General features: G+C 32.8%; 1 protein-coding gene across 3 annotated transcripts; it reads right to left on the reverse strand.

Annotated features, from left to right (window-relative positions):
* Window positions 1-3,647: 3,647 nt before the first annotated feature.
* LOC132285164 (uncharacterized) lies at window positions 3,648-9,390 on the reverse strand. Of its 3 annotated transcripts, none has more exons than XR_009472453.1 (7): window positions 9,264-9,390; window positions 8,787-8,857; window positions 8,602-8,674; window positions 5,303-5,368; window positions 4,309-4,411; window positions 3,929-4,139; window positions 3,648-3,850 (listed from the first exon to the last, which is right to left on the reverse strand). XR_009472453.1 is itself a non-coding variant. In XM_059787330.1 (5 exons), the coding sequence occupies exons 2-5, from the start codon at window positions 8,816-8,818 to the stop codon at window positions 4,334-4,336; spliced, it is 249 nt and encodes an 82-aa protein (XP_059643313.1). In that variant the 5' UTR covers window positions 8,819-8,857; window positions 9,264-9,390; the 3' UTR covers window positions 4,193-4,333. The 3 variants fall into 3 exon arrangements, 1 of the variants encoding a protein (XP_059643313.1); XR_009472454.1 differs by having other exon boundaries at window positions 3,650-3,850; window positions 3,929-4,090; XM_059787330.1 differs by lacking the exons at window positions 3,648-3,850; window positions 3,929-4,139 and having other exon boundaries at window positions 4,193-4,411.
* Between the last annotated feature and the right edge of the window lie 4,909 nt (window positions 9,391-14,299).

The following is a 14,299-nucleotide window of genomic DNA, read 5'->3' on the forward strand; positions in this document are numbered from 1 at the left end:
TTATGGGCCCACCACGCTTCCGCTGCGCCACTCTGATCTGTTGAACATGATTTCATTTATATTATATATATTTACTTTACGTATATTTAGAGAGAGTATAAAAGGAATTTATACCTTGTTTACATGTTTTTCTCAAAGTGCCTTACTGGGAAAAAGAAAAAAAAAAAAATTTGGTGCAAGAGTGAAATGCAAACACTCTCACTTTAGAAATAAACAAATACCTCTGAAACTTTTTTTTTATTATTACTATTTTCCTTCCTAGTTACCTCTGAAACTATTTCATATTGAAATAGTCAAATAGCTGCTGCGGTGATTTATTAATTTGGACCCACCAGAATCATAATCATGAGACTGAAATTGAAGCAACATTTTGACAAGTGTTTCCTCCTACTACTTTACCTTCATATTTACTTAAAAACAATACAAGGCTCTGAAGAAGAGTACCACAGGTTCTAAGTGATCAAAACAATATTTCTGATCAAAACAATCTTTCATATTTTGTGGAAGTTAAGTAAATTATATATACATATATAACTGGGATAATTTCAATGAGTTACGGCTAAACAAAGCACAGTGGGCTGAAACGAAAACTCCACGGGATATTTTGGTTGACCCAAAATAAGTCATAGCAAGTTTATTTTACATAATATCATTTGTGTTTGGGAATATCAAATTGGTGTTTGGATTTAGTTACTCAAATTCCCAGACTTGGCATTAAATTAATTTATTGTTATTTATTTATTAGCCTTTATAGGGCTTAAGTACATTGTGCTTCGAGATTTTTAGTTTGTATTCCATCTGTCCCATAAAGAGTCTCTTTTGAAAAACCGTGACTATCACAAATTGAAGAGTTACGATGACACTCTTTTTGAAATGGAGAAAATATCTAATTTAGTTGGATTTAAATAACAATCTTGGAGATGAAGGGAGTATCTAATTTAGTTGAGTTTAAATAACAATATTAGGAGTTGCAGTTCTATATTGGGTCCCTTTCCTACTCTATACCCATTAAGCCCACACTTAAACAACTGTTAATTTCAGAAAAATAAAAAAATCCTATATTTTCTTATATAAATAAATACGAGTATGTATATATATATATATATATAAGTATTAATAAATTCTTATTAGTTTTATGGATAAATAAGAAACTTAAAACTAAAATAATTCCTCCTTTAGAAGGATGGAAAATGGAATCTCCTTGTACATGATTTTATTCTTTATTTAAAAATTTATTAATTAGCCGAACAAAAAAAAAGAGAAAAATTTGTAGGTTAGTAATTGGGACCAAGTAAACAATATAGAAGTAGTATAGTAGTGTATATAACTAATCTTTAGCATGTGAGAGTATTTTGGTTTCTATAAAAAAAACTCAAAGAAATCTAAGCATATATTGTATTATTGAATGACTTTGTTTGTAAAAAAATATTGGCTGTACTTTACACTTTAGGATTTCTAATCTCACTCCAAGACTCATTAGGAATTCTCTACAATAGAGACCCAATCCCTTATTATAAAATAGTTCTTCCTCACCCATTGCATTCTTCAAATCGAGAATAGCACAGTGATTTAGAGAGAGATACTTATAGAGAGAGAAAGGGGGCGTTTGTTGGTGTTCATCCTCACCCAGTGAAAAACCAATATTGAAACTAAGGTAATCAATTAAATTTTATAATTATGCATACACACACACTACGTATTTAGGTATTTTTACTGACTTATATTCACCATCATCAGAGTCTGACAGTTTCGGAAAATAAAGTTGACGACTGTTTATTATATTTTGTTGCTTAAATAACCCTTTAATTTTGAACCAAATTACCTTACTATCCCCTAACCCTTTTACCCCAAAACATCACCAAGAATGGACTTATCGGCGAGAGGCGGCGGAGTAAAGCGGCGAGCAATGAACAGAAGCTGGCAAGAATCTGACCGGCGGAGAGCACTATTCTGCGGTAATGAGCAAGGATCGGAACTGGCGGTGCAGTGGAACGGTGGGCGAACACGGATGACGGCGGACCGGTTGTGACTCGTCATCGAATCGGCGCCTTTCCATTCCGTCGGGGCTTCATTGTTGTTTTGTGTCGTCGGAAGTTGCAGAGTGTCTTCGCCGGATGTTGCAGAGGGTCATCGCCGAAAGTAGCAGAGGGTCGCGATCCGTGCTTGCAACAGATTTGTTCAAGCGAGGAAGAAATCCTATTCATCTACAGTAATCGCTGCACGCAAGACTCGCCGCCGTCGCCGCGAAACTTGTCTGTTCTTCGCTGCCGTCGCGGCCACTAGTACGTGTGGTTTTGAGGGAGACAAGGGCTGTTTGGCTACTGGAATTGTGTAGCCCAAACCAGTTTTACTTAATCCAGACTTGTGTGTGAATAAAATAAAAGGGGCAGTAAGTAATTTGGTTCAAATTAAATATGAAAACTTCCACTCAATCATATGACGTAATATATATGATATTCAATCTAACAAATCTGGATATATATATATTAAATATGAAAGGGTTTGGAAAATAAGACTTTTGAATTATCCATTCTATGTGGTGTAGAAGTCTGTACAGTTGTTTATGGTGATGATCAACAGTCTTATATATGGCCTAAAGATCTTGATGCAATCCAACGCATGTTCACATTGTATAAGAAGCAATCTTATAAAAATCGTTGTAAGTGGATTCTTGATTTGTCTCACTTCTTGGAAGAAGACAACCCAAAGAAGAAGGCTGATGAAATAGATCAACAGGTAATAGTACTTCTACAGTACTTGTTAAAATGGATGACAAGAAAAATAATGATGATGATGATGATGATGAGACCAACAAGAATATCAAGTACACTATTTGGGATGACCAGTTTAACAATCCGTCCAAGGAACAATTGATAAACTTTGGTATCAAATTGGAAGAAAAGCTTGAAGCCGTCAAAACTAGACTTCAATTCTTGAAGTCTAATTACCAAAATCTGGATGATAGCTTTCTTGCTACACAAGAAAACTATTCTGGTTATTTCATGCCCGCATCGGACCCTATTATTGAGCACCCAATTTCTTTCTTCAGTGATCTTTACGTGCCCGTTCCGTTCGATCTCTCAATGCCTGCAGATTCGATGATGATGGTGAACATGGACGATAAAGACTGCATTGGACTTGGTGGTGCTTCTTTTTCTTCTGTTAGCGATGTCACATACACTACTCCAATTTTTTATGATCCAAATTTGATGATGATGAATGATGAAGATTGGATTAAATTTGATGTCACATACAATACTGCTACTGATCCTGTATACGATGATCCAAGTTGGATAATGTGATTATGGACGATCCTTGGCTCCAATGTGCTACTATGGTGGTCCGACAACCATGCAACTGACGTCACCATACATGGAATACCCTTCCAGTGTTCCATTTATGTAAAGTTGGTCACTTAATTGGTACATGTCTGTATGTTAATTAGCTCTCTTTAATTGTTTTTTTGTTTTTCGAATAGTCATTCTTTATATATTAGTAATGTGACAATTGTAGGCGCATGGATTATGAATTAATTTTAAAATTTTCCGGATACTTGGTGGCACTTCTACATGAATTCTTTGTTCAACACTGTATTGATTTAGATTAGATACACAGTGACTGGTAAATTTTTATTTATTTTTGTGTGATGCTAAATAAACAGTGGTATAAAATAAAATAATTACAAAAAAAAGACTATTCTCAACACACAAGATTAAAAAAAATGGTAATTCATGTATGAGAGAATTTACAAACTTGACATCAATCCTATTCTTAATTGCTAGCCACATAATTAATGATGCTCTGGATGGCCCAATTTCAAATTGCCATCATCCACACCATTGTCTTCATTCTGCAGAGCAAACAAAATGTTAGACAAACAGAACATGGTGGTCACAGGTGAACAAAATGTTAAACAAGAGCATATCACCTTTAAGACGAAAAGCTATCACTACTTGCAGGCAACCAAAAGAAGAGGCTGTTTGAGTCACAGATTCTCATTATACAAAGAACACCTTCTTTGCATGGTAGCATTTGAAGTTCTAGCAGCCCCATTTCCAATTTCACTTAGTAGTGTCTCTCCCGAGCAATCCTTACATTTTATTTTTTGTCACACTTAATTCAAGTTGGTTCATTATATGCTTAAACACAATAGAAGAAACATTAGGGGAATGATTAGAGGATGCAAATTGGATTTCAGGGTAACAAGAATTATTTACTCATATGTTGTTTAAGTCAACAGTAAGGGAAAAAGAAAGGTCTCTATTCAAGACATTGACCAAAACCGAAAGAGAAAAATATAAAATTTACATCTTATCAGAGTTTGACATCCACACTACTGTTCATCACCAACTGCAACCATTGCTGAAGATTGTCCGCTTTCGCCATTATTTGAACCACTATTGTCTTCATTCTGCAATAATACAACATCAGACAAATGAACATAGTGATTGCCATTGAACAAACTGCCCAAATATTAAAAAGAAAAAAGAAATCAACCAATGGACAAATTGACAGCAGCGGAATCAATTTAAACCCTAACCATGCTTCAGATTTTAAATATTATTCTTTTAGCATTTATCTAATTCACGACTCTTGGGGAACTCTATTTTTGGAACCTTTTTCCTTTTCGGGATATATATATATATATATATTTTTTTGGGGTGTGTGCGTGTGTGTGTGCGGACGGGGAAAGGCCCAGCCAAACAGCTGCATCATGGGCTCCGGCTACCCCAATCATAAGGAGTTCTACAAGAAGTAACATCATAGGTGGCAGTGACAATAAAAGTTCATAAAAAAAATAGGGTTTCCCCTATTCCCTTTGACAGATCAAAGGTTATCCACAGTAACCAAATCCAGAAAAATCAACAGATTTTATCTATAGGCCTCAGGTTACTTTCTCCTGTAAATAGAATATGAAAAAAATTACCAGAGACTGTACCCCAGTGGTATCTCCTCAATCTCGAGAAGGTATACAATACTTGAACCTTCACCTCACTTTGGGTGGTGAGAACTTTCTCACCACCCAAAGTGAGGTGAAGGTTCAAGTCCCCATAGCGGTACATGGGTGTATGAGTTTCTTGCCAATGAAAAAAAGAATATGAAAATAATTCAAATCAGAAAACCCTGTTAACAGGTGGAAATCATTTACTTTAGGAATTATATTTACTTTATTGAGTTTGTACTTGGGTCATGGTTCCCCAAAACACCCAAAAACCAGGACTAATGTGGAAGTCCAGTCCAAGGAAAAAACTCTGGGAATATAAAAATTGGATAAATAGATAAAGCTCTGGGGAAGATATACCTTTTTTGTTAAACCTTGAGCTGACATTAGTTCATAGAACTTGCGCATGAGCATTTCTTCCTCTACCTACAAATTACAAATCATGAAACTTCAGCATTATCTCTTTTGAAATTGCATTCCAAACAAACATTTACTAAATTTAATGTAGTGTAAAAATAAACCACGACAAATATATCAAGAAACTATACACATATTTTATATAATAAATCCAAAACTTATGTGTGCTATAGATCTAGTTGAAGTGGGATGTTCATGCAGACCAAAACTTTTGAGAGTACAGAAATATTATTAAATTGGCATTTCTTCAACCTATTTCACCATTAGATTTCTTCATTTACACCACTTTCTCTCAGAAATGTCACTCATACACACTTAAGCAAAGTAGTAAAAGCATTTGACCGAGCATGGAGAAGGCCCAACAGGTTCAAAGTGACAGCCTCACATAATACATGTCATTCACCAAACATCACATCATTGTTGATTAATTAATCATTAATTACACTTGTCTAAGGAAACCTTTAATTCAGAATTAGTGTTAGAGAAAATTTTAAATGTAATAACTAGTTCAAGAGCAGTTCTCACGGTCAACATTAACTGATTATCATCTAATGTGTCCTTATAATGGAAAAAGTAAAGGCAACATGTAGTTTATATGTAATTTATTTATTTATTTAAAAAAATTATTTTAAATATTTTCAAAATACCCTTAGTACTATTTTTTTTCTTCCAGATCAACACCCTGGACTATGAACCATTTTGCATCATACACCCTTCGTCTAGTTTTCGTCAAGAAATGATCTGTAAATGCGTCACATGAAAAGCACGTGATGTAAATTTGTTTTTGGAAACCCAGTTTTACCCTTTATACCAGTTTATCATTTGACATCTATTCACCACTAACGGGTCAACAACTCTCTCTCTCTCTCAAGCCCCTTACGGATTGCTGCATCTCACTCAATCATTTCTTTCTCAAAATTTTCTCTTCTGGTCAGGACAGAGAAGGCATGCGATAGTTTTTTGATTTTGCATGTTATTGTTGTGGTTACCAAATATATAGATATAAATAGCAAGGAATGAAGAGATTTGCATCGTGAAGCAAATTTTTGTAAGAGGGTTTTGCTTTAGATCAAGCATTTGAATCACCCATGGTTGCAGTAATGTAAAAATCATTGTGGGGTGTGGTGGGATTCTTCCTGCATTTTAATTATTTTTTTCCCTTTGATTTCATGTCTGCCATTAACTTACCGAGGTTATCTTACACAATCTCTATATGGCATTTGGGAATGACCATATTATCTTCTTCATAACAACTCTGCATTATATATTAACTTGTGATTCGTACTTTCTCGTTAGCAAATTTTGAAGATAATCAGCAATTCTTCTGTAATGGTGGTTTAAGAATTAAGTGATATAGAGAGATAGAACTGAGCAATAGAGAGAAAGATAAAGAGAGCAAATGAAGATGGAGTGAGCCTGCTCAGCTATGAGAAGGAATTGTATTTTTTGCAAAGCAATATCGTCAGTATTAGGTACAAAGTTGTCATATTGTATATTTTTTTTTGTGCTAATTAAATTTTAAATAGTAAGGCCAAATAAGTAATTTCATATAACATTTAACACAGACCAACACCAGTTAGTTAGTTGGATTTAGCTGCAAATTTTGGGTAGTGGCAAAATTCATTCATGGGGTAGTTCGCAGAAAAAATTATATTTCAAGGGTGCTTTTTTATGGAAAAAGAAAGGGGTGCTTTTTTTATTTTGTAAACATAGTTTATATCTCAATTTTCAATTCAAAAAAAAAAAAATCTCTAGATGACTATGGCCACACTTCTAAGTGAGGTTAAGCAATAGGAGAAACAATGAAACTAAGTCCAACCTCATAACCCCAGGTGCTCAATTGCACCCCTCAAATCATTGTCTCAGTACCTGGGTGCATCAATTATTTATGGGTTAACTTGACATTTACATTTGTTATTTCTATAATAATGTTCAAGGTTTGCAGTTTTATATCTATATCAGAATAGTTCAAATGATCAAGGGATTTGCCTCTAGAATCCTATATAAGAACATATCCTAAAAATCCATCACATCTCATCCTTCATAAGAAATACTACATATTAGTCCGAACCACATCTCTAAGAGTCTTCAACAATCTTATAATTGATTTGTCATTATATTGTTGCATGCTTGGATTCTCAAATATACAAAATTGGAATTCTTATAATGGTTTATATTCAGATATTGGTTACTTCAACGATTAACACAAACTTTTGCAGGACAATGCAGTGAATCATATTTTTTGATGTCCAAGTGCATGCTTAATGAATTATGCAGCCAATATAAGTAGCATGCTCATCTCCTTACATACTCAAGTGTGGATATGGATATTTGTTTCGATAAATGTGTGGATATGGATATTGCCACCAAAAACTGGACTAATTCCACAAAACGCTCACAAGATATTGAGTGCATAACCAGAATGAAACACCCTGTTAGACTCAGCCTATTGGTTTAGCAAGGTGTGAAATGACAAGTCCCAATCTTTTTTTAACAAGGAGGCTAACTACAAGATTGTTATTTTCTAAATTGATTGCCGAATATTTATTCAGACAATTTTTTTCAGTACTGATTATTACACTTTCAATTTTCTGTCAGTAGAGACTTCCATTTTTCGCAACCAGAATTATGCAGGGAAAATCACAGTTTTTAATAAATGGTTTTACGCTAAAATACACGTCCATGTGTAAATATTTGTTTTTAAGTTCATCCCAAGTGTTTTTATTCAAGGTTACAAACGCACATCACTTTTAATGGTATGCGGGCAAGTATGTTTATGAAGCAGTCCTATGCCCCACCATTCATTGTGGCGCTCAATTTTTTATTTTCCTATTTTCTTCATAACTCTCTATCTCCAACTTTATCATACTAATAAATTTATAATTTTCCTCTTGTGGGCTCATCATATGATTCATATCTAAATTTAGTTTAGCTTTAGCATGGTTTTCTTATGCAAGTAACTGAAAAGGTTTCAGCCGCTGAATACACCAATTTTCAAGAATTAAATCAAAAGTACCGCCATCTAAAAAGGGTAGGAATCAGCTACCGGCATGGTTAGACAACTTATACTTACATCTCAGTTATGTAAATATGATTTACACTTATATATTTCAATGTTTATCTACACTTTTCCTAAAAGATATGAGCATAAAGCAAAACAATCAACCCGAATGGAAATTGAAAGAACAACCTGAAGTTATTTATGGAAAAGAAAAAAAGAAGAGAGAGAGAGAGATAGCAACCTGAAGTTTATGCAATTCGTGTGATATGGATCTATATGCATCCATAAGGAGCTCATTCTGCTTCTCCAAATGCCTGCACAAAGCGTTTCAAACCAAAACAACTCAATTCAGAACAATTTACATACATATATATATATATATATATAATAGTTCAAATATAACACACGAAAATTGAAATAATTTACCTCAAAACCTCTCCTGTGTGTTTAGGGTCCATTCTATCGAACTGATTTTTTATTTTACTTTAAAACCCTAGCTGCAATCGATAGCAAAGAAAGATTGAATTTTTGAAGAATTAGTAGAGTCTCTAAAAGAATTTTCAAATTATTTGACCACACGCACATATATATAGAGAGATGAATGCCTGATTTTTTTGATAACAACAGAGACAATTAGGGGGCAGTCGAATTGCAATCTACGAAGCACAGTGGGTGAAGTCGTGAAAAGGTTAAGTGTGATGCCGTGTTTGTGGTGAGTGTGATGTATGTCGGTTGGTGTTGGGGTTAGGTGGGTGGAAAATTGGTTATGGTGAGGATGAGCAATCAATGGGTGGGAAGGTTATATAGGTGACGGCTGGCGGTGGTGGTTTGTGGCCGTGAATTGACAAATTGTTGAAAAAGAGGAGAGAGATCTGCAATGCAAAAAAAAAAAACCCTAATTACCTGGTTGAAGGAGAGCTTCTTCCTTTATTTTTCCTCAACTTCTCGCCGCTAAGCAGTGGTGCAGAGGAGAGGACCCAAGGTCTGAAATTTTTCAAAAGCAGAGAGCAGATTTAATTGGGTATTACCCGAGTATTAGCCTATTAGGTTTTTTATTTTATTTTATTTTATTTATTTATTTATTTTAATTTAATTTTTTTGCAATTTTCTATTGTTATTTTATTAAGCCATAGAATCAAGGAAAAATTACTAGCAACGGTCTACTATTTTCATTAAAAAAAAAAAAAAAAGTTTTAAAAAAATTAAAAACCAAAAGGTCTTACTTTTGACCTTTTTTTTTTTTTTTTTAAGTTATTAAATTTTCTATTTATACCTTTACTAAATTAGATATAAAATTTAGACTTAAACATTTATATATACCCTTACAAAATAAGAGATAAATTTACATATAAAAAAATACATTTTATTAAATTTCTTATAGAATATTTATTATTTAAATTATAATGCAATATTACTAAGTAACAAATTTTATAAATGAAAAAAATCTTTAAAGTGTAACTCATTGATCCTATAAAACTTTAAACTTATTTATTTTTTAATGAGAAATAAATTTTGGTTGTAATTTTTCTTATTTTATTTTCTATAGCAGGCCGCAAATTGGGCTATACTGGCCCATACTCCTTTAGCCCAATTGTTTTTATGGGTTACCAAAAATCTCGAGTTTGTTGATATTAATATTTTAATTTTTATACTATGTATATTATTTTTATTTAGATTATTTTATTATATTATAGTTAGAAGGTTGCCCACTACTAAAAATCTTGACTTTCCGGCTGAAGATTCCTAATCAAATCAAAGAGGGATTGGACTGGGTGAGAGCCTTTAACTCAGTTAGGAGAAAAAATAGCCCATACACATGGCCTTGTACAATGTACAAGCAGCTAAATTTACAGAGACACCTCGTCCATGATTGAATGTTTAAAGTAGGAGAGGGATGGTATTGGTATCCAACCATGTTCTGTTCTGTTCTTTGGAAGAAGGAAAGGTCGGGCTGGCCCATTCAAGATTCAGTCCACCATGCCCATCATGGTATTATGGGCACAAATTAAAGCAATTTCCACGCACCCCATGGCGTTCCATATATATATTTATATATATAGGTCCATCGTGTGAACCCCTTCTTGTATCTACATTTCTCTGCATTTAATTTGATTTTAATTTGATCTGATAAATCAAACATAGATTCAAAGGTGCAATCAGATAATTTGTTAGTGATCCCAAACTTCATAATTTATGAATTAAACAAAGAAAATAAACCATGAAATCCGCTATGAGGCTCACACCTTCTTCGTCTTATCATCATTGTTTGCAAGTCAGTCTAGTTAAGATTTTTCTTTAATGCTATGTTTAATAAAGTGAAAAAAAAATAAAAATAAAAAAATTATTTTAATGAATTTACCATCGTATATGTCTTTTATTTTTCTTTATTCTGATTATTATTATTTATTTTTTAATATATTTTATCTTTTATAAAAATAAGAGCAAATTAATTTAATATTAACAAAATTTTATTAAAAATACTAGTCTTTCTTTCCATATCATCCCACTTTTTGAAGGATTACAAAACTAACTTGTCAATCTTTAAGTATCCCTCCAATTCTCCAAATACTTTCATTTCCTTTCTCTTCGGTCCAAAATTTATACTAAAGACATAAAATATATATATGTATATAAATAATATCCATTCATTTTCTTTCATTTTTTCCCAAAAAAAATTGAGCTTAAAGGTCTATTCTTATTCTTACCATAGTTTAGTGTTATACTCCGGTGAAATATTGAAAAAATTAAAGAAACTAATGACCAAGTGAAATGAACTAGCATGATTATGTGTGATAAAATAATTCGAAGTTAAACAATGTCAGTGGACTTTTATTGATCATGAAAAGACAATGTACATAGTCCATCATTGTTCTTTTTCACTTTAATTAAACAAAAATAACCTTTTATTTTTCTGCTGTTTTCAAATGCATGTACGACCACAATATATATAAGTATTGATTTTAGTTGTGAGTTTTCAGGAAAAGCGTCTTCCTAAGTATATGAATACCTTTATGCTTTTTAATATTCAAATAAACATTAGATTCTATGGGTAAAGTGTAATCAACATCCTGCTTGCATATCATATAGTATTCCACTTACTTCAAAATAAATTAGGAAAAGCATCTTTGATAATTATATATAAATGTCGAACATATATTGTAAGATGTGGCGCTGAGTAGGACCAACTTGATGGAATTGGTATCAAGCAATTTAGCTGGTTGGAACCAAAAACAAAAAAAAAAAAAATTTCAATAATTGTTTACACTTGCATCAAAAGAATGAATTTGACCGCAACAGTAAAATTGTTTTGTTGTGATTTGAAAGCCACGTTATTTTTCATTATATATATATGAAATAAAAACCGTGTATATTTACTTAATTATCTTTTCTAAAAGTTTCGTAAAGTGAACCAAATCAAATTCCTGATAAATCGAAAAGTTTCGGGTTAGTCATACTTTTAGTAAAAGGGCAGTTACGCTGCCCCTTTGCAATATTGATAAAAATGTTCAATTGTTACTATATAGGACACTCATAGGGCAAAGGAGGCAGCAAATACTTGCATACTGATTGAACCACATTACAATGATGCTGCAATTAAGCTACAGCTCAAGCCCTACCATAGAAAAAGAAAAAAGGGAGAACCACTAGAACTCAATAAGTTATGATGGTAACTTTTGATGATGCATGTGAGGAAGTTTTGTGTTTTTTTTTTTTTTTTTTTTTTTTGGTGGAGTTCACACCTTAAAACACTTGCCATCATGATTAATTTATGGCCCACATATAATATTTAAAGCATGGATTAGCTAGTGTCCAATGCAAATTATGGCCCACAGATAATTATAATACAAAAGAGCTAATGGGAGGGCTGTGTGTAACTATCCTGGCCATTTGATCTGAAAAACAGTGACTTATTGCCACATCTCTCTCTCTCTCACACACTCACACGCACACACACAAAAGAGGATCCATATGAAACAATTATGAGGGAATTAGGTCATCCTTGGCGGATACTTGGTCTACAATATGATAAGATGACTTACCTCCTCAAATTTAGGGAATTTACTATAGAAGTTGGGAAGATAATTGTGTCAACAAAGAATTGGATAGAGATGGGGAGACCCAACAACTAGCTAGACCACGTGTTGTGGTCAAAGTTAATTCATATAAACCAGACACATAAGTGGCATCCAAAATGAGCACTTTTCTTGAAGAAGACATATAACCACAAGTTTGAGGCATTGCTTTGTGATTCTAAAGCTTCAAATTAGCAATGTAGGACCCTGTAAACTTCCTTGAGAGTGACATTTAGTGTCAATCCCATTTGTTTTCACATGTCCTTTGACTAAACCAGATAGCAATTCCTCTCCAAGACAACCCCTCTTGGTATGACGCACTCATCCAACCAACCTTGTGGATAAGATACTTCCCAAGATTGAGATTCAAATTTGGCCAGACAAATAGTTAATGACATTTTCTCTCTGCGGGGGTGATGCTAAAAAAATAATAATAATAATAGGAGAGATGAGTCATTTTTTATTTTTTATTTTTTTTATAAATTATTATTCATAAAAAATGGGCGAAAGAGTTGAAGAGATTAGGGTAGACAAGTGAGTTATTATAGAATTTTTAAATATAATATTATCATAAATTATACAAGTTTTAAATTACAGCACTATTATCTATAAATTATAATATTATAAATCCTTCTCTAACGAACATAGTAAATTGTGAGTATTTTCTCTTTTCTTCCATCCAATGTAAAAAAAGAAAAAGAAGAAGGAAATACACATTTTTTTCTTTAAGGATGTCTCATCCATTTCTTTTTTTTTTCTCTTCCATTCAAATTTTTTCCTTTCCTGCAGAACAAAGCATTTACGCATTGGGTTGTGATTAACTGACCAAGACCATGTAATCCCAGATAATTTAATAATTTCTTTAAAAGCAGAACCTAGTGTTATAAACAAAAAATACTTTCCAAGCCACTCAAAAGAAAAAAAGAAAAAGAAAAAATTCTGTGGTAAACAAAAGGGGTTAGAATGTATTGGGTGATGAGATTCTTGTCATGTAAAATAAGATGTAAAATGTAAAATGGTTATAATTGATTTTTGGTGACACTGGGGAAGGAGATAGGACCATTGCATGTGAGGAAGATATAGAATTAAAAGATTGGATAAGAGAAAAGGAATGTGGTCACAACTTGTCCAGTGGGTGAAGGGGAGATGTTCATCATTTTGATTGGACTAGCCAATAAACAAATGGGATGGCATATCAAACTTTGCCTCCCACTCTATTATGATGCATCTCATTCTGTGTTTTGTGCTGATTAGCATTGATTGATCTTGTTTGGAAATGAAAACTAATACTCTCTATGTATTTGAAGTGTCAACATTGGCAAAAAAAGTGAATTTGGTTTTGATTAGGTCTTACATTAAATGATTATTCTCGTGCTTTCTTGATTAATGGTGAATGATTTGATCTTGTGCTTCTCTAAAACTCAAACTAACCAACTTGAAGTGTCATTATTAGTCAGCATGGTTCAGTTAATTGAGTGTTTAGTTTTTTTGGTAAGTTATTTGAGAGATTTGAAAAAAACAGGGATTTCTTTCAGATAGGTGTTGCATTGAGTGGTGAATCTTATTGATCTAAAGGAAAAAAGAAAAAAGAAAAAAGAAAAAGTTAATTAACTGGTATAGTCTTAGTTAATTGAGATGCTTAATTTGGTCTTACATTGAGTAGTAAAATACGTTGAAGAATTGAAATCAACATTAAATAAAGTGTATGATATGCAATACTTGGTATAAACAGAGTATTTAAATCGGTAATGCAACACTCACATCATATTGCATATGTTTGATTGTAAATATGTTGTACTAGTGTTTATTGTACATAATGGAGGTAAAAACAGAAGATCTACTCCTACAACATGAACTTCATATTTA

The sequence above is a fragment of the Cornus florida genome, unplaced genomic scaffold (genome assembly GCF_030987335.1).
Source record: "Cornus florida cultivar Cherokee Brave unplaced genomic scaffold, ASM3098733v1 CherokeeBrave_3.0.0_Hap2_Chr11, whole genome shotgun sequence".
In the NCBI taxonomy this organism is placed as follows: domain Eukaryota; kingdom Viridiplantae; phylum Streptophyta; class Magnoliopsida; order Cornales; family Cornaceae; genus Cornus; species Cornus florida.

What these genes read in the sequence shown, in the direction of transcription:
- LOC132285164 (XM_059787330.1), bottom strand. Translation starts at nt 8,818, where the DNA reads ATGGACCCTAAACACACAGGAGAGGTTTTGAG. An exon ending in CACACAGGAGAGGTTTTGAG is followed by an intron (nt 8,675 to 8,786) that starts GTAAATTATTTC and finishes CGCTTTGTGCAG; the next exon opens with GCATTTGGAGAAGCAGAATG. An exon ending in CTCAAGGTTTAACAAAAAAG is followed by an intron (nt 4,412 to 5,302) that starts GTATATCTTCCC and finishes GTATTATTGCAG; the next exon opens with AATGAAGACAATAGTGGTTC.